This window comes from Pelobates fuscus, chromosome 1 (assembly GCF_036172605.1).
Source record: "Pelobates fuscus isolate aPelFus1 chromosome 1, aPelFus1.pri, whole genome shotgun sequence".
NCBI lineage: Eukaryota > Metazoa > Chordata > Amphibia > Anura > Pelobatidae > Pelobates > Pelobates fuscus.
Window position 1 is genome coordinate 52,450,978 of NC_086317.1, and position 24,316 is coordinate 52,475,293.

At 35.7% G+C, this 24,316-nt stretch overlaps 1 protein-coding gene across 2 annotated transcripts in view; it reads right to left on the reverse strand.

The window, feature by feature from the left end:
- Nucleotides 1-1,732: 1,732 nt before the first annotated feature.
- The window catches only part of ROBO1 (roundabout guidance receptor 1), a 903,637-nt gene continuing 881,053 nt past the window's right edge, over nt 1,733-24,316 (reverse strand). For both annotated transcript variants that reach the window (XM_063448635.1, XM_063448644.1), the window contains 8 exons: nt 21,148-21,255; nt 19,491-19,635; nt 18,892-19,137; nt 17,592-18,001; nt 16,848-17,000; nt 7,755-8,060; nt 5,906-6,099; nt 1,733-4,393 (listed from right to left, as the gene is read on the reverse strand). In XM_063448635.1, the coding sequence (XP_063304705.1) occupies nt 4,379-4,393; nt 5,906-6,099; nt 7,755-8,060; nt 16,848-17,000; nt 17,592-18,001; nt 18,892-19,137; nt 19,491-19,635; nt 21,148-21,255 (1,577 nt within the window). In that variant the 3' untranslated portion in view covers nt 1,733-4,378. The remainder of the gene's footprint in view (nt 4,394-5,905; nt 6,100-7,754; nt 8,061-16,847; nt 17,001-17,591; nt 18,002-18,891; nt 19,138-19,490; nt 19,636-21,147; nt 21,256-24,316) is intronic.

A 24,316-nucleotide genomic window follows, 5' to 3' on the forward strand; every position in this document is an offset into this window, starting at 1 on the left:
TTGTATATGTATTTCAGAGATAAAACTGGCTATTATCAAAGTTACGAGCCAGAGTCTAGTTTCAGGTCAAAACATGGATCCTTTTGAGCGTACAATGCTTCTGATTATGACCTGGACACATTTGTGTACAAACTATCACTTAAAACTCCTGTACCAAATTACTGTGCACATGAATCTGCTAGGTTAACAAGTGAATGCTCCTATTCTTTCTTCCTTTTTTCCTGTTATAAAATTAGATATGCCCGTGAAAAGCACGTTTCCGTCTCTATAACAGGAAATTCCCACAGAAAGATAAGTGGAACCTATTAGATTTATTGAGAGGCTAATGGCCATGATGAAAGTCTGTTGTAACACTACCACATAATTATCTAAAAGTGGTTCATGGTAAATTGTAAAAGAAAACACCACAGCACAAAAGCGATTACTTGAGAACAGTTTTAATAAATAATGTGACAAAAAATTATGTTTCGGATTATCTGATCATCAGTATGCAAAATTATGGCTAAAAATAAGATGTTTTTTTTTATTTTTATTTTTTAATGAGCATAATAAAACATGAATCACATGAATTGTTCCCTTACACTTTTCACTCTTTCAATGATTTAATTATTTCTGTTTTGTTGTTGTTGCTTAAAAAAAAAGAATTTGTTAAACATAATATTTAAGAAATCAGTTTATTTTTAGGTGCAGCGATACCCAATGGCTGCCCATGAAAAAAGCACTATTATGTGTTAGCACCAAGGACAAATCAAAGTACATATTACAATTCAGCTACAGAATTCATGGACAGAAAACAGCATACGCCAAATTTCGAGCACCAAACTGACCAATCAGATTTCAGCAGTTTCCAAATTGTTTAGACATATTGAATTTGTTATTTCTATTGTTAGTTCTTTTTTTTCATTTTCAATAAGTTCGGTCTTTTAACTCTGAGTGCTAAAAGGGAGCACGCTAAATTGTGCTGTCTCTTCTATCACCCTCACTGTAAGAGCAAAATACAATTAATTTATACCATAGGGTCAGTAGGTACAAGACACAGGGGATTATTTCATGTGGTATTAGGAGAAGTAAATATAACTTGTATCTAGCACATCATTAATAATCAGAGATATTATCGAAAAAGTAAATTTCATAAATCTTAATTACATTAACTATGAATAGGAGAAAACACTGCTTACATTATGTCTTTTATTTGGTAATTAGCAACACATGAATTAATTCTCAAGTTTCCAAATCTGAGCTAACTATGCTTGAAAGTGTATTCTGATAACAAAAATTGGGCACACTGTCATTCTTTATCCCCATGTCCAGTTTTTCTTGATATCGGTGAATGCAAATAAAATAATTTAACTTTAATGAAAAGAGGTTCATCGTGGGCATAGACATTAAATATCATTTTTCTTGGTAATCTGGAGGGTTTTAAGGAATGGAATTTACAACAAGAAAAGCTACTTATAGTATGTCTTATATGTATTTATTTTGTATGTTATTTAATGTACCATCTGTGCAATAGGTTTTTAAATGGGACCAAATGTAGTCCAGATTTTAATTTTGCAAATTGATTGACAATTCATCAAAACACACCAGTGAGTTAATATCCAAATACTGCACTGCTTGTCCCAACAAGTAGTCAATTACAGCGAATTAAAAATGGAATTAAAAATCAATGCAATATTTAATAGTTGATTTAGAAACATTTACCTATAGTCACAGCTTTGCTTTTGCAATTCAGTTCTTTTTTTACTATAGTATAGTGTTTAGTAAATAAAGCCCAAATAATACAATTTAATATTTATTTGGTATATTGATAAATTTAAGATAAATTACTTGAATGCAAAAAAATATATTTATTCTATCTATGATTTCCATTTTTGTTTTTTTCAAATTTAACAGTAAAGGGCAAAGTCCTGTTTTTTAAGGTTGGTACCAGAATATCCAATAAACGACTAAGACAAATGTGTTCACTGACAGTTATTGCAGAGGCAGAACATTTTGAAGATGGCATTTTTTTCTGCAATATCAAACAGTAAGACGAGAATAACACTACAATTGTACCCTGGAGTCTGGAGTTACACCTAATCAAGTATTTTTACTAAGCTGGGAAAAGCGAAAAGAGCTGTCACAGTAAAAATAAAAATACTAATAAAACAAGCCTTTCACTCAGAGCCAGGGAATTAAAGTGCCACAGTATTCACCCTTGTGCCTTTACCAGGAAACACAAGTTTATTGTTTTTCCAATAACCAGGTCAGGAGTGGTAAAGTTCTACAAACATTGACCCACTTGCCCCTATGGTATAAATAATATAGGTAACCTAAGGTGTGCAATAAGCATTTATATCATTACTGGCTGCCCAAATGGGCATAATAATAATAATACTAAAAAAGGAAATAGAAGCTAACATACTACGATTCTTATTTGAAAGAGTATTTTTTAATAAAAATCCCATGGAGGTTTACATTTTCTCACACATATTAAACTATATGTGTTGGATTTGAAACCCTAATCTTGTTAAATGTACTTGCATACATTTTGTTTATTGAGTGCCTTTATTATAAAAGCCCAAATTTAAAATAAAATATTTGTCCAGTTATTTTTGGATTATCTTATTTTTTTTTTGCATCTATTGATATGATTTTTCTGAAACAAGTGCATTTGACTAACTTGCGCTCAAATAAAATCTATGAGAGAGCATAAAAAAATGGAATCCATAAAAATAAACAGTGAGTGAAATAATGAGGCTAGTATAGATTTTCTCACCATGTACAATGTCTCCATAATGCGGTCAGTGATTTAATTCTATGTAAATAAATATGTGAAATTTAGGATTTTTATGTAAATACTCTTTCATGTAGAAGCACAGAAAATGTAGCCATTATGTCCTTCTTGAATTAGAGTTATATACCGAAGACTTAATTGCCTCCCTTGAGCCAGTCCTGTTAAGAAGCATTACACACATGCTATCATTTGAGATACAATATTAAAACCATCTATTATCTTCATACATAGGAACTTACTGGGTTTGGCCAAACAGCTCCTGGATTTGCTGGGCCACCTGGTCAAACAACTCTTCTCCAGTTGGGGGAACTGGTAGCGATCCCTGACTACTACCTGTTCAAAAATGCTACAGCATTCACCCCTTTAGTTTTGGGTCCAGACTGTTTGTTCCTCAGTAGAAGAGGACAAGAGATTTCCGTGCCAATGACCCAGTAAAGTTCTAAGGTATGATGATCGTTTCAAACAGTCCAACAACAAAAAGAACTCAGCATTAACAAAATACATAAACAAAAAAAATTATAATTTTCAACATTTATCAAAAAGGCAAAAAAGGTTAATAGTTACAATGGTTTAAAAATAAAGTTTAGTGATTGTGCTTTTAAAACCAATAAAACAGTGCATTACAAAACAAAAAGGTCAAACCAAATTTCCTGAAGTGGCATGTCTTTTTTTTATGCTTGATTGGCTACGAAGAGCCATTAAATTTTTCAACCAAATAGCATTTCCTGCTTGGCATTTATTACAAATGTTAGAATTCTTTTTTTTTTCCTTTTATTTTCCTACAAATGCTGTTGAATGGAAAAATAAATGATTTCTGAAAGATTTCCTAAGTAACGCAAAACCACCAGGCATTTCGCTGGCTTGACTTCCATATAATCAATAAGATGTAGTACCAAAGATACCTTAATAATGGATGTAGGAGAGACAAGTACCACAGAGACATATGAAAATACATATTTACAATGCAATTACCTCCATACTGCTGATAATAATGGTTTGATGGGCAATACTGCTGTAACAGTAATCATTACATTTATGATGAAAAAGCTCTGATAAAATAGTTTTTCCACTAAATGCGACCTAACACACAGTCAGAAAAAAATATCATTGTTTGTGCATGAATTTTTATGACGTAGGTGGTTGATTTCAATTACTTAAATGTTTAAGAAAGACGGACGTTGGTGCTTTGGCGGTTCAGAGGCAGTGCACTGCATCACCTCCAGGTAGGACTTGATAGGCAACAGACGTGATAAGATTAGTAGGAAATAAGCTTAGTATTCCAGTCTCTGCACCTTCTGCGGTCTAATCTTTAAAAGCAGCATGAGTACCAGCTTCTCGGAGAGCTGTCTTTGTGGCCGGAGAAGTAAGAAAGTTTTATGGTAAGTGCTGCTTTTGGTAAATGTCAAAGTCAGATGTATACAAAGGGGGAAGGGTGTAAACAAATGAAGCAAAAATGTGTTCAGTTGATATTATGGATATAAAAATGAGAAAAAATGTGTACAATTTGATTGCACTGAACAGCATCTCTGGTATAACGTCATTCGTCTTGAGGCATCTTAAGGGATTAATATCTGATAAGATCTCCATCCTTTTTCTTGGCCTTCAACTTTCTGTTTCCTGTCAAATAATATAAAATAAATGTATGTCAAAATTTTATTTAGCTCATTTTCCCCAGGACAACTGCTTGGATATTTCAATAAAAAATAAATATATTAAATTTCCACATTTGGCTAATAATTTAATCTATGAGGCAAGTTGTCATGCAACATTATATACAATTTTAACTCAACAATTTTAAGTCAAACTAAAGTTATAGAAATAATAAGATCTAGAAACTTATTTTCTCATACACATCTTAAGCCCAGAAGATGAAAACAGCTGTTTAGATGGGTTGTTTTCTAGGCCAAGATGCACTTTAACAGCTGTTACTTATGACATGAAAACAAATGAATCAATACAACATGCAGTCAGACGGATTAATATTTACCACTTATAAATTAGAAGATCCTTAAACAGAATCTCCTGTCTCGCACCATATTATGCATGATAACCATTCGTTGGGTTCAGTGTTATCATTATGACAAATGTATACATTTTGAGAGAAATTAAATGCTTAGATTCATTTTACTCTCTTCTTTCTAAAGCCAATTTACCATATACTTGACGTTATTTACTTTAAAAAGCCAATCTATGAAGAAGCACTAAGGCATAGTCCTAATCAGCTTGTAAGATATGCCAAGCAGAAATGTCATAACCATTAGATCTACTATTTTAATATTTCTTTACCTACTGCCAATATTGAACATCAAATATGTTACATGATATCGATTGACTTTTTGCTGCAAACCGTTTGCAAAGCAGAGAAAAATGGAAGTATAAGCGAAGTATTAGATCTGATTAATGGTTAGGATTAGAATTTAGACTAAAAAATTCATTTACGGGGTAAAGTACAACTTATTTGGTTACTCTGCTTAGTACCTGACAACATTGGGTGGTATTAGTTCAGGAGAGGGTGGCTGCGGGGATTTCGCTGATGAAGCAAGTGATAATAATAAATAAAGGGCCTGTGTAGCTGGCTCCCAACCTACAAAATCTTTGGGACAGTGCTGTTGAAGCACTTTCTGCAAGGTCCTGGTGCCCATTCACAGTTGCTGTTGGAGGGGCTGTGAAAGCACAATGCTTATTTGATCAACCTACCCTAAACAAAGTCACACCTAATAAAATACCACTATATTAAATGCAATTAGGAAAAATCGATGCAACTATTTACAACTACCCTTCTAGATGCACTGTGACCCAAAAGCAGCCCAGGGTTAACTTCTATGTGCAAACATTGGCAAGTGTGCTAACAGATGGGGATTGGTAGGTACAGGAAGGAACATGTCAGTACAGTAATTTAATAATTGATAACATGTCCATCCATAAACAGTCCAAGGATGTGGACTGTTCTTCTGAGTTTGGAGCTGTTGGTAACTAAATACTATAATTAGGTGCAATGAGAATTGCAGTTTAGCGATCTCAGACTAGCAAATGGTTGCCTTTCTGTGTAGCCGATCAAAATTACTCCTGATGGTCCTCCTTGTAAAGAATACATTAATTATTTAATATAATAATTTAAAATGACATTACTTCTATTTCATCTTCATCAACTCCTTGCTCATATGTTCCGAAAAGTTGCATTTCTGCAGCATTCCTGCGTCCTGTTGTTTGATCTGCCCTTCTTCTTCCACCAGATCCTCTTGAGGACATCGAGCTAGAGGAACTAGGATCTCGAGGATTGTTTGATGAGGGGAATGTTGGTTTACAATAGGGTACGATATCCTCTGTGGAAATATGTATATGTGCTTAAAACCACAACAACGATAGAGCAAAGCATATTTTATAAGTTATGTTAAAATAACATGCTATTTCATTCTCTATTGTCAAAATTGCGTCTTGAATGCTTATTGATGTAAATATATTACCATTTTGAAATATAGCAAGATAATAACTTAATACGTAAATAACAGTACAACATCTAAAATAATGGAGAGTAAAATTTATGTTCCTCAATTTCTAAAGGAAATTAGTAATTTTGTATTGAGAAAAGAAAAGCATTACGAAATGATCCTACATTAAACAATCATCATACATAACATTTTACATTAATGTAAATTTGTCCTAGTAAATTGTTGGTTTAGATATTATCTAGTAAGTTGCAATTGTAGAAACACAGTCTTCATGTTTTTTAAATAGTTTTAATACATTCAAATAATGTCTCTGTTGCTACTTGCTGTGCAAATAGTGAAAATAATTTGGTTTACAACAAAAGGTGAGGAACCTTTGAATTATTGATGAGGTTGAGTTATATGAGGTACTGGGAAGTGTCTTAAAGACTATGCACTCGCCCAAAGATGAGCCTGCTTATTAACCATTCAGATTACCTACCAATGTTGTCTTACAATAAAAAAGACTTTACATCGTAAACTCTCATCGTAATGTTTTGTGAAGTCAGAGGCCAATGTTCACAGTAACTGAACATTTCTAGACTATCTCCTACTTGTGCTACTCTCTGTCAAAAGAAATTAAAGGAACCCTACAGCTTTAGGAATACAAAATGGAATAAAGGTCACCCTTCCCCTGTTTGCTATAAAATTATAAAAATCAAATGTTTTACTAACCCTTTTTTCAGTGCTGCTAGATTCTCTGCCTCTCAAGACATCATGGTGGAGGCATGTTATGCTCCACCATGGTCCAGTCCCATGCTTCTCATAGAGGATCATTGGGTACCTAAAGTTCATGTGTAGTGAGCACTGCATGGGGGTTGAATCAGTGCTTTCCTTTCCACGTCAATTGACCAAGTTTTACTTGGTCAGTGCAGCAAAAGCGCCTCTAGTGTCTGTAATGCTGGCAGCCACTAGTGGTGGACATAACCCTTCATTGCTAAACAATGCAGTGTCTGAAAAACACCAATGCTTTTCCTGTCAGGGTTAAAAGGACAGGGACATGGCACCTATGCCACTTTATTCAGATGAAGTGGCCTGGATGACTATCGTATTCTTTCAATGCCAAAAGATAATGGAATAAAAAAATAAGCTATTTATATTATTTGCATATATTGTATCCCTCTTAGCAGTTCCCTGAATAACTATACTGTTCCAACTTGAATAAGTTTGAGGCTGTGTGAAACAGGCCCCCCTACAAATAAAGGAATCCACTGTGTTTTGTTAGTGCTATAATCGTACTACTAAAAGCAGCACAAATCCTTCATTTTATGTCAGGAAAAAGCACAAACGTAGCACTAACGAAACACAGTGGATTTTTTTATTTGTGCTGTTTAATGGGGGTCAGCTTAACGCAAGCTTAAGTTTGATATTCAAGTTTTATGTCATGAGTAACATCTATGTTATATATTATTGAAGTTCTGAAGTTGTACTACCAAACAAGACCTTATGTTATCTGTTGGAACCATTTCATTTATCATCAACAAAATAAATACCTTGAAGTTGAGTTTTTGTCGTTGTAGTTTCTCGTCTCCCAGTTTTCACTCTTCTCATTTTCCCATCAATTTGTTGTTCTAGAGATTCTCTCCTTTCTCCTGAATTAGTCCGTACATCTGCATGCTGTCTATTATCTCCTTCTTCCCTCCCTCTGTAGTTTGCTCCTTTTCTCTCAGCAGGCCGGTCTAATCTTTGATCTACAGAAGAGTACTTTTGTGAAAAACCAGGACGCACTTCAAGCTGTGCTTTGGTTGGACCAGTTGGAGATTTTATAGCAGGAGGTGGTAATGGTGGTGGTGGTAGATCTGAAAAACGGATATTAAAGTACATGTAAGAGGGTTTAAATATTAATAAAATACCACAATATACAACTAAATTTGCAGAAATCAGTGTAATGTTTAATCATGTGCATGTTCTCACTACTTCTAATTTAATAAAATACCAGATATGCTTCAAGAAATGCATAGTATCTTCTGTTCTGTTACTGTGTAGAAGACACTGGGTTAAAATTATCTCTCCCTGTATCTCTAAAAATGATTAAAAAAAAATCATCTAACACATCCACAGAAGTTTTTACATATCACAGACAAAACAAAAAAACAAAAAAAAATTCCATTCATTGATCTCTTTAGAACCAAATGAATGGATTTCTTAACTCTTTGGTACTTAGTGGGGCTAGATAAAATTGTATTTTATTAATATTATTATTATCATTATTATACCATTATTATTTTTTTTATAATTTTTTAGTTTTTAATGTTTTCATCTGGGAAGTATAATAATTGCCTTCTGTCAAGCAGGAGTTGGTGGTGACATATTATGACAAGTTTTATCTATAAATTATATATGTATCTCTCTAAGTCGTTTCATAGAGGCCATTGTGATGGATGGGGAATCATCTGCCTACAAAATTAAGTCCTTATTACTTTCTGAACCAGTAATGATGTGACATAGTGTTAGGTATATAAAATCTAATTTGAACACACTATGCATTACAAAAGCATTTGATTAGGTCGAGTGTTGTCTGAAAATTCATATCAAGGTTATTTGTTCCAGACTACACACAGAGTTTATGTGAGAATAATGGATAAATGAGCCATATTTCCTATTTTTACATTGCTTAACAATTTTCAGAGGTCATGACATTTAGAATAATTTGCAGCTGTAAACAAATGTTTTTGTTTCCCTTGCATATGTAGACAGTCACATAGGATAATCTAATTTACAATCTTTGAGGATTTGAGGTAGGTGGATATGTATCATTAAAGGGACACTATAGGCACCCAGACCACTTCATCCCATTGAAGTGGTTTAGGCACAGTGCCCCTGTCTCACTTAGCCCTGCAATGTAAAACAGTTTCAGAGAAAGTGCAATGTCTACATTGCAATGCTATGACTGCCTCCAGAGGCGCTTCCCTCTGTTTCATGGAGATTGACTACATGAAATGAAGCTGGACATCCTCACATTTTGCATGAGGACATCCAGCGTTTTCAAAATCCTTATAGGAGAGCATTGAGTCATTCATCGCACATGTGCATTAGTTTAGGGGGAGGGAAGAGAGCAGAGGGACACTGTAGTGTTTTGTATTCCTAACACTCTAGTGTTCCTTTTAGAGTCTTGTCCAAGGACACTTGCTGGTAAGCTGGTCTGTGACTGGGGTTTGAACCAGGGTAATCCCAGCTCCAAAGCAATGACATTACTAATAATCAAACCAGCATATAACAATGCTTTCAAAACATGTTGCTAAGCATTAGGTTCTAGAACAAGCTCCATAATATGTACTTTCTGACAAGCCTGTTAATAGGTAAATCAAGTATTATATGAGGGTACCTTTAGGGAAACCAATACAAGATAGTTTTAATTACATTCACATGATAACTTTTGCATTGCTCTTTTAGCCCAACCTATCTTCACCTGCAAATGAGACAAAATTATCTGGAAGGACACCATTCTGTTCCTCTGCAGAGATACAAACTGCTGGTTGTAAATGGTGGTCTCCCTCCTCCCACACTCTATATAAGCTTGTGTAGGTCAAACTTATTGGCTCTATTCTAGCAGCCAGTGAGAAGGGAATGGGAAGAAATGATTTTAACATGAGTACACTACATGGATTATATGATGGTAATAATAGCAGCCTGCAATTAACTGCAGTTGTAAGATAGATACTTGGTGCAAGTGTATTTAAAGCTTATGGGTATTGCTATTATATCTTATGATGTTATGGCGTTTTATTAAATCTATAGTGTTTTGCAAAGTTTATAAATGGTTTGCAAAATCGGTAGATTAAATAGTTCTCAGTGAATATACCTCTCTGACGTGGGTTTGGTAGATTTAAGACAAAAACTTTGTATTTAACTAGCATAACCTGCATTTAGAACTCGATTGTTCCTTGAAAATTATGTAATTAATTGCAACAATCACTGTAGTCTATGGGCCAAATTTACTGTATAGATACAATTCTGATCATATTTACTGTGCAACGTAATTCATCAAATCAGCGTACTGTTCGCAGCAGCTGCCTGCGCTAATCCAGCTAGCCAATTATAAGAGGCTTTTTCCTACAGTGCAGCGAAATAACAAGATTAATAAAAAAAATATCTTATTCCAACATGCTCCTGTATTAAAAGATCTAGTGCCATATGCTGCAATATGCTAGTTAAATACAAAGTTACCTAACTTTTCTTAACAATATAATAGTCCTCTGTTTCTAAGTGAGCATTAAAATGAAAAAACAGCTAAATAAATGCAAAATATCAGTTCCAAATTTGACATAAATGTACAATTAATGCAAACGTTAAAATGCTAACTGTATTGTAAAACTGAAGGAAGACAAGATGCTTATATTAGACAATAAACTAAATCAGATATGTTATATTGGTCTTTTTTTAATAAAATTAAAGGATCACAATATTGTCAGGAAAACTAAGCAGTTTTCCTGACACTATAGTGCCCTGAGGGTGCCCCCACCCTCAGGGTCCCCCTCCTGCTGGGCTGAAGGCGTTATAACCCCTTCAGCAGCTTACCTTTTTCCAGCGCTGGGCTCCCTCGGCGCTGGTGACCTCTCCTCCCCCGCCTACGTCAGCTCCCTCTGCCGACATCAGCGGAGCCGAATGCGCATGCGTGGCAAGTGCCGTCCGCGCATTCAATCTGTCAATAGGAAAGCATTTCTCAATGCTTTCCTATAGATGCTCTGCATGATGGAGGCATTATATGCCTCCAGCGTCGCAGATGCACCTCTAGTTGCTGTCCGGAAGACAGCCACTAGAGGCTGGCTTAACCCTGCAGATATAAACATAGCAGTTTCTCTGAAGCTGCTATGTTTACATCTGCAGGGTTAAAACCTGAGGGACTTGGCACCCAGACCACTTCATTGAGCTGAAGTGGTCTGGGTTACTATAGTGTCCCTTTAACTCCTTTGATACACAGTACTTTCTGTGACCCCCAAGAACTTCGTGCCCACCCTTAAATTCACTTTTTCTCTGAAGAAACTAAATTATGGATTATTTACCTTTTTATTCTAATCTCACATACTGTCACTGTTAATGATCTAAGTTGTTTTCTAACAAGTAACGTCATAATATTGCAACATATAAACTGTAAAATATACTCAATGCCAATAAAAAGAATTAAAAAAAAAACTCACTGATGGGTATTTATGTTATAAAGAAAAATCAGTTAACTGTACATTTTCAGTGTGACATTATTCATTTGCTGCACAGTGTACCTCCTGTAATAACCTCTGAAAATCAGATAATTTAACAAAAAAATCCTATTTTATTTCTATCGGTCTGGACCTGAGCCAAGACATCCAGGTGCACTATCCTGAGCATATCTCTAGGTAATAAAACGGACAAACACTTATTGTCCAATGACTTGCACTCACCCCATGCCATGCCCTTTGTATTTGTTTTTTCAACTATTAAGTACCCATATTCACAGACGGAAAAATAACCTCAAAACGCCTCTCTTGGACTAGATAGAGATCTATAATATTAAGCTTTCATATAATAATGGAAAAATTATGCTCCTCTTTGAAAAATTGCTGACTTGTAATGAAATTCCTAATCAGATTGCTTCTACAGCAAACAGCAAGGTAGGGAAAGATATGTGACATGCTTCCCCTTTAGCAAATTTAGTAAGCCTGACAAGGTGGCTAAGGATGGGAACGAGGATATAACAGAAATTTTTAGCACAGTTTGCCAGTTGCTGTTCTTTGTGAAAAAGAGGAAACATTGTAGAAGATTCTTTAATAAAATCTAGGCAACCTAAGGCATTTTCATGATGGAATTCCTTCTTTCAAAATCATGAAAATATTTTCATTTTCCTCCAATTTACTCTGGAGAATACACACATTACCTTTGTGGCAGGGGTCGATATTGTGTGTGAAGGCATGAGGAGAGACGATTATAGGCTGTTCTTTTATTTGCACAAAATTTGTTTGCCCCAACACTTTAGATAAGAGGTTTAACAGTTTCTCTTAACATTCACCACCACTAACTACCACTCTCTACCATTCTCCTCATCCACTCCCCTCTCCACCATTTTCTGTTCATATTTACTTCTGTCACGACCCTGCATTTCTGTTTGCATTTCCTACATATTTTATTCTCCTTCCCCATTCATTCTATTTTTGTTAACATTCTCCACCACTACTTATTCTCGCAACGCAGAAAAAAACAGAATTAAAAAAATATACTAATCGGGGCTCAAAATTTCCACTCAACAAATTTATGACCTTTACATGAATAGGGTTTCAAGAACAGAGCAAAGCTTTGGTGGGGATAACACAGTACGCAGACTTTGTTGGTTACGCTATTAGGAAAAGTAATTCTTTATGTATCCATGTTAATACAAATAATTGCTATTGGGTAAAGAGTCCAGGGAAAAACAGAAACTGAAGAATTGCAGCACTCCAGCGAATAGAGCCAAAAAGTATCCTGATCTATGTGCCATTCATTGTTCTAAAAATATACATTTTTACTATTATTATATTTTTTGATCAAGTAGTTTGAGAATCGTTGTTCTTCCTTTTTTATATTTCAAGTGATGTGATACTGAATTAAAGTTCCAGGAAATAGAGTTTAGATGCTACGTTTATACTATGGATAAGGCATGAGTTTCTTGAACCCCTTTAACATATCAAAAATAAACTGAATTGTAAAACAGATTTCTGAAATAATATGATTATACAGGGCAACCACGTGGTTAAAATGTCTGTGTCCTCTGTATTTTAAATGTCACTTGCATCACCATGAACATTTAAACAAGGCTCTGCCATTGTTCCTTCATTAATATTTCATGAGCATGTATTGCTTTTTTATCTTCCTTGCTTAATATTGAAGTCCTACTATGATGATAAGCAACATAGTGTGAATGTCAGCTTATAACAAACATAAAAGAGTGGCAGAAGTGACAATGAGATCCCCATTCTTATACACAAGATGACAAGTGTTTCCAATCAGGTCTAGCAACCAGGGGATGTGTAGACAGCATACACAACAATTAATATTGCATTATAAGTACCTCCATGCTCAGCCTTTTGAATTATTAATTGTCATTAGAAGTTAAGGGGATCCATCACCAAAAAAGGTCACATAGAGTTTAATAGAGGAGGGACTACATCCAGAAAATGAAAAGAAAAATAGTTTGAAATCATGTGTAAAAACAAGATGTTGCAGTGAGCAGAGATTTTCTCCATCAGGATCTTAAAAACTAATTATCACTGGTCCTTTACTGTTTAAGAATGCAGTTAATTAGATTAGGAGGTAACGGAATACTACTGATAAGTTTTAGTAAATAGATTACTCAACTTGAGAGCAAGATCGTGTCCTACAGTTTGGAAATGTCAAATGGTGCTCCCAGCTGACATCTGTCCACTAAATTTGCTGTAGTTTGATCTGATGAAAACCTCAAAATCTGCTTATTAATCAGTGGGCAGGAAGCCAGCTAGGTGTTTATGTAAACCAATCCATCAGTCGGGAAATCTTGGTTGCAAAGTTTCTATTTAAATAAAGTTGTGGCTATTGCTTTGCTCAAATTACTGGTATTTGTTTCAATATTTGCATAGGCCCATTCATACAAGAGCATTCCTCCCAAGCATTCCTACTTAGAAGGGGCAGTGTCTATTTTGTACCAAAATTGCTCATCCCTCTTTTCTATCCTAATATCCCTCTTTTCTAAAAACTCTATATTGTTGGTGATTCTGAGTGCATCACAGAACTTCACAGCAATAATACCCACAGCTTTGTGTCTTTAAGGAGGAGGAAAGACAAGAAGCTTAGTTTTAGAGGGATTGAGTTTCAGAAAGCGGGAGGGCATCCAGTCAAAGATGTCAGAAAGGCAAGCAGTGACACGTTGAAGGACAGCAGTGGAGAGGTCCGGGGAGGAGAGAAATATCTGGGTGTCATCAGTGAACAGGTGGTAGTGGAATCCAAATGAGGTAATAAGTTTGCCAAGAGAAGCAGTGTAAAGAGAAAATAGAAAGGGACCAAGGAGAGAGCCTTGTGGGACTCCAACCGAGACAGGACGAGGGGAGGACGTCTCATTAGAAAAGGAGGCACTGAATGAGCGTTGGGAGAGATAAGAGGAAATCCACATGACAGTCCCACGTGACAGAGTCACAGAGAAGAGTTATTGAAGAGTTTGAAGAAGGAGAGCATGATCAACGGTGTCAAAGGCAGCAGAGAGGTCAAGTAGAATTAGTATGTAGTAGTGGCATTTGGATTTAGCTGTGATTAGGTTGTTAGTCTCAGTAGAGTGGAGAGAGTAGAAGCCAGATTGAAGAGGGTCAAGGAAAGAGTTGGAATTGAGGAAGTGAGACACACGGGCAAAGACAAGTCTTTCCAGAAGCTTTGAGGAAAAATGGAGCAGGGATATGGGACGATAGTTAGAGGGGGAGGACAGGTCAAAAGATGGGTTTTTTTAGGATAGGTACTACAGTGGCATGTTTAAGGTCAACAGGGACAATGCCAGAAGGGAGAGAGCATTTGACGATGTGTGTTAAGAAAGACACAAGACAAGGGGAGAGAGATCTGATAAGGTGAGATGGGACAGGATTGAGTGGGCAAGTGGTGGGGCGAGAGGAAAAGAGAAGTGCGGCCACTTTTTGTTCCGTGGAGAAAGTCTGAAGGGTAGAAAAAGGTATGATCTACGTGTGGTTGAGAAAAAGAATGGCAAGGTGGGGAGAATTCTTTCCTTAGCTGTTCAATCTTGTCGGTAAAGTAACATGCTATCGGGAGTAAGGTTGGTTTGGGGGCTGGCCACAGCAGGGCAAAGAAGAGAGTTAAAGTTGTCAAAGAGACGTCTGGGATTCCAGGAGCATGAACTAATGAGAGAGGAAAAGTATGACTTTTTGGCGAGGGCAAGGGCTTCACTGTATGACCACAATATGAATCTACAATGGAGAAAGTCTGCCTTGGTGCGAGACTTCCTCCAGGAGCGTTCAGCACAATGGGAGCATCTTTGTAGGTAGCATGTTGATATAGTATGCCACGGTTGGGGGTGTGCCATCCTCGAGGTGCATGTTTGGAGCGGGGCTACAGCGTTCAAGGCAGAGGTGAGGGTAGTGTTACATGTAGAGATGGCCAGTAAGGGACAGGAGAGGGAAGAGATGGATAGCAGTTGTGAATCAATAGAAGCTGACAGCTGCTGGAGGTCAATAGAATTAAGGTTCCCACTGAGTTGAGGGGGGTCAGTCTGAGGTTGTTGGGTAAGGAGAGCAAATGATAAGAGGTGGTGATCAAAAAGAGGAAATTAAGTGTTGCAGATATTAGATACTGTACGTGCATAAGAGAAATTGAGGTTGAGGGCATTGCCAGCTACATGGGTAGGAGAATTAGCCCAATGCGATAGCCTAATGGTGGAAGTAATTGAAAGTAGTTTAGAGGCTTCTGAGGTCAAAGGTGGGCTAATGGGAATATTGAAGTCCCCGAGAATTAGGGATGGACTTAGACAAGAGGAAGTAGGGTATCACATAAACATTACATTAGATGTTAAGTATATAAAACAATGCCAAAATTAATATAAACCAAACTAATCACCCTTTATATCTTACATATTATTACTCCTGCAAAAACAGAACCACCTAATTAAATTTCCACATACTTTAATGTAAGAGTCATCACAGCACTTGCCTTGTTCATTTGAAGAAAAATAATGATTTGGCATAGTACTTACAAAGAAAATTGGCAAATGTATTTTAAGTTACTGCCAGGTGACAAAACACCAAGTTGTACATTCAGAAGCAAACTAACATCCCTTACCACTACTTGCTCAGTACTTAAATAAGATTCTGGCAGCATTCTTTATTCTTCGATGTTTCATTGCAATGTGGCACCATCCAGCTTTAGCTGAGGATATGCTGCCAACTGCCATGGAAACTTTGAAGAGCAGATCACTTAAAACTGGTCCAAACACAAATGGCCTGTACTCGTTTTATTATTAATTCATCTAGCAGATGGGAAGATGCTGAGCGTTATTTTTGGTTGCCTGAATCCTTTATGTAACAGTGATATAATCAGTAACGAACATATGAAAGGAGAAGTCCCTATACGCTGCACATAGTGCAGGGAGAGTTGTCAATCCAATCTGCATCCTTCAGTTGTATACCGTTTACTAAAAATGAATTCATTTGGTGTTGAAAATAAAAAATAGTAAAACAGCTACATTTATGAACAAATATTCATATTCCTATGTGTTTAATTTCACGGTTAGGAAAATAGGGTTGAAATACATGTTATTGTAAAAATAAAAACCTCCAATCAACATCACTCATCTATATGGTTAAGTAGTCCATTACTGGCTGCAAGGTGCTCAAACCAGGCAGTACAGGTAATATCAGATGAATATCCAGACTCCAAGACAAACTTTACATGAGTCACAAACCATATAAAATGCTCAATGGCCAAGTATATTTACTTCTTATTTTCACCAATGGCACCAAAAAAAAGAGATGATTGATCTGTTGCTTATATTCACAGATCAAGTGAGAGGTGAGCAATAGAGAGGAGCAGAAACATGAGGAGCAGAAAAAAAAAGCTATATTTATACATTTGGTTAAACATAAACCTAGAGAATACTGAATAAAACTTACCATCTGTGTAGACTTCTTTTCGTAGATGCCCTTGCTGGTGTCTTTGTTTTTTACCGGGGCGGCTTTTCTGCATTACAGCAGTGCTCATATTGCTGTCAGTTGACACAGGGCTTGTTGGCCTAGGGCAGTGAGATCCCTGGAAATGTCTTCGGCCTGGGAAACAAGAACAAAAATCATATTAGTTTAGGTATTTTTGTTATACAAAGTTCTTTCAGGCAAGTTCTGCAAAACAAAAACAACCAGTGATTTTCCAATTCCTAATCTTAATAAGGGAGATCTGTCATGGTTTAAAGCCATGTATATTTTAAGAGTGTACTAGATAAACAACATCATTTTAGTTGGAATGCCTTTCTTTTATGTTTGTAGTATTTTTGTTTTAATGCTTTATTACATTGAAGACACGTGCTATTTGCAAATTGGACCCCTTCTTCAAGGCCATTGTATAGCAATTGATGCAATAACATAACTAGGTCAAAGGCAGAGTCACATCACAAGTGGGATGAAAGGTTATAACATCAAATCTGGCATGAAGGTGAGATAGATATGGACATTGCAAATTTAATTGTTTATGTTATGTATGTGATTCTAAAGATTTGACTTTACAAAGTCTCTTAATTAACAAAAATAACTATATACAGTAAATATATCTAATTTGGTTAACCATGGTTAGTTGTAACTAAACATGGCATTATTTAGCATTTTATGAGTTGTTCCACAGATGACACAGATGGAGATTAAACATACCTCCTGCTGCTTCATGCATTTGGTGTCTCGCTACTTTAAGTCCAGCATATTCTGCAGCCGCTGCTACGGCCTGTGCAAAATCAGCATCCGTAAAAAAAGATCCATCAGATGAACTGACACTAGATCGTCCGCTGGAAACATTGTCTTCTTCAGAAGCCGAACCCCAACCATTGATCATAGACCCAGTTACAGAACTTTCTAAATCTCCAACACTGGATGCTGGTGTCTGCTCCAGGCCTCGTAAAAGAAGTCTACGACTTTGCATCTTTGTAACTTCCATGTCTACCTCATCCCCTTCCTCTTCTGGAACATCTGTATCCATGTCAGAGACTATTGGTCCAGAAATATAACCATAAGTATGGGGCGGGGATATGGGTCTTGGGGGTGGAGGAGGACTAATTTGATGGCGCCTGCAATTGAAATCATAAATAAATAAGTCATGTATTTAGAAAATGATATATGGTAATGCCATAGTTAATGACAGAGGAGCAGGTCCACGCATACGTTTGGAGTATGTGGTAGGAATAGATACAGACAGACAGATAGCCAAATAGGAAGATTTTATCCATATTATAAGTAAATAAATAATATTTTTTGTGATGCTTTATCATATGCATTTTAAGATTTGCAACTGATGAAAAAAAGTTCTCACATTTAATCATGTCTACAACTCATTTGCGTTTTGTTAAATTTCTTTCCAAAGTCACATGTTTAGCAATCACTAATTTAACATGATGTATAACAAATTAAAACTGACACAAAAAGTAAGCTAACAGCCATTATTCTATGAGAGACTTGGATGGAATTAATCTATATCCACAAGAAAGCATAAACACATTATTGATTTCATGAAAAACAGTCAATTAGCTAATTTATCCTTAAAAGGTAAAGCATGACATTGTTATGAACGATTGCAGATGTTGAACATTTATCTTACTATATCCATTTTACTTCTGCATAACTGACAAATCCATGGGGATATTACATTGGTAAATTTTAAAAAACAAAACAACAAAAAAACATATACTTAAGGATTATTCAGACTTATATAAGGACCCAAATTCCATTGCCTCTCTCAATAAAACAAAATCCACAGTAATTTGCACAATGATTATAACATTGTACTTCACACATATTTGTTTTTACCATTTTGTGAGAAATGTCTAATATTTATGGATATATTTGTAAAGCTGCCAACAAACATAAAATCTGAAAAGCTTCTAACAGTAACCAGATGAAGATATGAAAAAAAGTCTATTACTCCAATAAGAAAAGGGTTTTAGGAGTACGGCTGCTGTACCTTCTTTCAAGATGATGTTGGTTGTGACCATTATCATCTTGGCAGTCCTGGAGCATCGGCTGAAGTTCCTCCTGGGGTGAAGGGGTAAGGGTAGCAGTGGACTGATGACTATAGGACACAGCAGCTGGAGATGAGGCCGCACCTCGTATTGGTGGGGTTGGTCCTCTCTCATCTTCTTCTTCCAGTTCATCTTGTTGAAGGTACATTCGTGTTGGTGGCATAGGACATGGAAGTTCTCGGTCATAGCTAAAATATTATTTAGAAACAATCATCAACATACATCCCCATTTTAAATGAGATTTGATATGTTAGATAGGTTTTAAAGTTTAAACTTAAATTGCTACAATTATTTACTTTTAATATTTTAATTAAATTTTAACTGCCCAGATTCTTCATTAATATTCACTTTGGCTGAAAGAAGCATAATTTGAGCAAAGTTCTAAAGATGGAACTGTTATTATGGTAACCAATAGAGTTCTGCAGCTCCATTTTACAACTTTAAAATAATCAAGAATTATTTATGCATAATCACCATTAAAATTCCTATTGCATATATCAATTTTTTTTTTCTAATACCAAAAGGTTTACATTTGTATTACCTGTCATCAGCTGATAAAGTATAGTCTTCATTGGTGCTATGTGGTGGTGGATGTGCTGGTGGTGGGGGCAAAAGATCAGCCCAGTTCATGCCAGCCTGCTTAGATACTTTTGGTGTCCTCGTGCCCTTCTTGTGACCTTGACTTCCTGCAAAGAAATAGTGAAAAAATACATTAACACTGATTTCTGCTCTGTTATTGGCTTTTTGCAGAAATATGTATTTCTACATTATCCGGCTAATATAAATCTTTTGGAGAAATTAAGATAGACATAATTCACCTAGAAACATATTCATTACATTAATAGCTAATAAATACCAAAAAAGCAATAAAGCCACAAATGAATTTTACAAGCAACATCATTTGCAGTGATCTTCCTCTAGCAATTAATTGCATTATAGATTATCATCTAAAACAAATGAGCTGTAGACATATTTTCCCAAGTGCTTTTTTATTATTTAATTGCTGTAACTTAAAATACAATATGATCTTGATATGATCTATTAAGGTTTCAGTGTTGCAATAAGACAGTGAACATACATAATTTGTACTTGTCCAAAAATAGTTTTAGGCAAAATTAAATAATTTGTTTCACTTAGAAAAGCTGGCATAGACTTGAATTTAATCATTTCTGAACTCTTTTTCTCTAGTTTTTTTTTTTTTGCATATTTCATGGTTTTGATTATGGGTACATTTATTTAATCTTATATAATGTCAATAACATATTTTCTAGCATATACCAAATATATCAATTATAAAAATATATATATATTTTTTTAATTTTAGTAATATTTTTGAAACATGATTAAATGGAAAATCCATTCTGGAAGTAACTCCAATTTTGATGATATACGTAGTCCACCCAATGTGGATAGGCAATGATAACATCAGCGTTGCAACTCTTTAGTTTCAGAAACACAATAGGAGCTGTAGTTATTATAATGTTGGTATGGGCACAACAGTGCCAAAACAAAAATAGTTGATTTAACTGAAAAAGCTGAATAATTCTAAGCCCCCTGTGCTTATTTCAATGGTAGCCCCCAATAGCTGACCACACATGAGGGCACGGAGGGACACTATATCCCCCTGCTTCATTGTTTTAATTACCAGCACCACCTTGGGAGCATAATGGGTGGACAGTAACCTAATGGAATTTAAAATCCTCTTCCAAAGCCAATGGTTAGTCATTAATATAGGCCAATATGTCTGAAACACATTTACTAGAGGGTTTTTCTTGAGCATCCGACTCACTTATCGGATTTGAATGCTAGAATTTCGACTAGCATAAAACCCAGTGTAAATTGAATAAAAATATCGGCCAAATCCAGTCGATAATTTTTTACTGGGTTTTGCTGATAGACTGCAATAGAGGCCATTGCTAAAGCTCTCCTCTTCATTTGACAGTCAGTGCAGGGAGAGCACAGAGACAGGAGTCAAAAACCAGAAACAATGGGCTGGATTCTAATGGTTTACTCTGCTTGCCAAACAGCAATTTCTCAATAGACTTCAATGGAGGAAATGCTATTTAGCAAGGAGAGAAAAAAACATTCTAAGCTAAGGGAGTCCAGCCAAATATTTCTGTATTTCCACCTCCAATTGTAATGTTTGCACTGGATGTGACTGCACTGAACTGGATAGTAAAGCTGCTGCCACTGCTTACCGGACGTGCTACTTCCTCTATCAGAACTGTTGTATGATCCTCCAGTATTCTGGTCATGGGACTGATTGTAGGGAATAGTTGCAGGCATAGTATCTGCAACACGATAATCTAAAAAAAAGAAAAATCAAATATTTTTTTAATTAGGTATATATGTAAACATTTTTGAAAATACCAACGCCATTGTTCCATTAAAGTGGACCGTTATGTAAAATTACACACAAAAAAACTATGACACTGCATCTCAGAAGTATAAAATTACACACATACTTTCCTTGGTGAATACCTTGTAAAATAGTTAACCACAAAGAAGATGGGTGCACTCACAGTGCTTATACTTTGTTTGTTTAATATCTGAATACATCAAATATATATGTAGTGATCAACGTTTCCACTCCAACTGGTCATTCCCAAGATCCTTCTGATTGATTGATTTATTTAGTTATTAAACCAGCAAATTCTAAGTCATGTGACTACACTTCTGTTTTTTTTGTGTATTTATATATGTACATCACTTTTGGCTCATATATATGAAGATAGATAGATAGATAGAGTTAAAAGTTATGTGTCAAATAAATTACAATTGTGTAGTTGTATTGTACGTAAACAGAAATTCAAAAACAAATACAGAAAAAAAGCTGTTTAGGGCTATTTGCTAACCTATGGTGTTTTGGGAATTAACAAAGGGTTCTCAATTTTTAGGTCAATGGAACTAAGTTGGGAAGAATTGCTGACTTGGTGATTTTTTTTCCAATTTGTATATTATGAGATAAAATGTGCAATTGCCTGGTCAGTTCAGAACATTTCCCAGCTTGCTGAAAAATCCTGATAGTGTTATTTGACAATGTGTTATATGTATACCGTCAGCAACATTTCATTAGAGGCATGAGCATTTGAGAGCTTTTGTGCTACCATTATTAATGCTATATAGACATGGAGGATTTATGTTTACACTGTATGATTAAGGGACTGAACAACAGCTGTGCTCCTTGAGCAAGGGTCTAATTACATCACACGGAAGGTCAGAATGTACCTATGTAGTTCTTTATAATAGAGTCATAAGTAGAAACTGCTTTTCAATACAAGGGACATACTGAAATAAGTCTGAAAGGCAAGGAACAACAGGGGGCTAATATATATCATCGTGATATTGTATAGAATGTACTTTCCCCCGTGGTCAATCCAGGCTGTAGAACCTGCAGCCTTCCTTTTCTTGTTCGAGAGAATTCTATGGGTTACATTATCGTGAACCCTTAAAGGTCACATCCTGACCTCCATTACCAATGCCCTGTATGCTATATCACCACAACCTATCAGCTCTGGGTATTATTATTTTAGCATTAAAGGGAAATTATATACTATAGTTGACGCACATGATATGTAACACTATTGACCACTAAGCATTTTAATTCCGTGTGTTATATAATATGGTAACCTGTGGCAACCAATCACTAACCCTGCTCTTAAATGTCCCTTGTATTTTTCCTGACACAGTAGTAACTAAAATATTTATGATATGTCAAGAATCCAGATCTACTAAAACTAGAGTGTGGAACATCATGTGTATGTGTATATTGGTAAGCATCAGTTTACATGACTAGCAATCTACATAGAAGTAACAAATCAAGGTTTATAACTTTATAACCCTGCTTGTCAAAGAAGCAATAAGTGTATGTGTCTCATCTAGGCCACTGTTGACTTGTGGCTACATGGTGCTCTTTTCTTTAATAAATGCAACAGAACCAGGAACAAGGAACTAGTAAACATGTTGCCCAGGAAGTATAAAAATGAGCAAAGTAGAGATTTAACAAACAGCGGGGATTAGATCTAGGAATAGCATGAACAGAGTTACATTTTTCTAAAAATAAATCAGAGAATATTCATAGAGAAAATAGCAAAAAAAAAGAAATAAAAAGAGCAGGCAGTTTTGCTCAGACAGCTCATGATGTTGAACACTATAGTCACCCAGGTTTTTACTTCATCTCAATGAGGTGGCCTGGTTGCAGTGTCCCTGTTCTCTTAACCCAGATATGTAATACATTTCAGTTTTTTTTACATTTCAGGGTTAAGTCCACCTCTAATAGTTATCAGGATGAGAGCCGCTAGAGGCACTTCCACTGCACTGAGTAGAAGTCAGTCATACGGTAAGGTAGCCCACATAAGAAAGCATGAGGAACGTCAAGGGAGTTGGAGAAGTAAGTAGCGTCAAGGGAGCCTTGGTGCTGGAAAAAGGTAATACAATCATCAGTTCTCTTAACATTTTATTTTATACAGAGGCAGGACAGACTACAAGTAGGGTCAGGGGCACCATAATGTAAGGAATACAGATTTGTATTCCTAACACTACATTGTTTCTTTAACTGATAGAAAGATAAGGAAGATAATTAGAGAAGACAATGAGGAAGAGGGGCTAGTGAAGGTGAGGAAATAGAGAAGGTCTTTTTAATAAGCTGTATATTTGTAATGTCTCATAGAGTATAACAGATGGTGTTCGATAATGGTCATAATGATCTAGGAAGTCAATATTCTGATTACAAATTGTACTATTTAACCAATGGAAGAATAAAAGAGGTTTGGAAATCCAATCAAAGAGAATATCCCTTCTCAACTGTGGAATCTTGTCTGTTTACATTTAAAAAAATATGTATTTATTTAGTGACACGTCTGCTATGAAAAAAGTAAATGAACTTGGAGGTCTTCAGAGAATCAGAAAGCCTAAAGTGTCAATTATGATTAAGAGTAAACTAAACATTGCTGTGATTGCAAAACATGCTCCGAACGCTGAAGGCTTAGCTAGAAATTACATTTTTGTATTTACCTTTACTTTTCTTTTAAATGTAATTTTCTGCTTTTTAATTTGTATTTTAATATCAGTGAGGAGAAAAGTAACTACCAGTCACATGCCTTTCACAACTTCATTCTCCCCAAGTCCTGCCGGTGTCAAGCAGGAGAACTAGGTCAGATTAAACTGAGAGCACTGCAGCTGTGAAATGACATGGCCTTTTGCTGGGACATTTCATTTCATTATTTGGCAAGTCACCGAGATACGTTTAACAGTTCAAAGCTGGCACTGATCTGGATCCCAGGGACACCACTTTTGTAGATCATGTTATTAAAGTGGATTGCATGGTACGGTAGCCTGAAGGCTAGAGAAAAATGACATACCTATTTC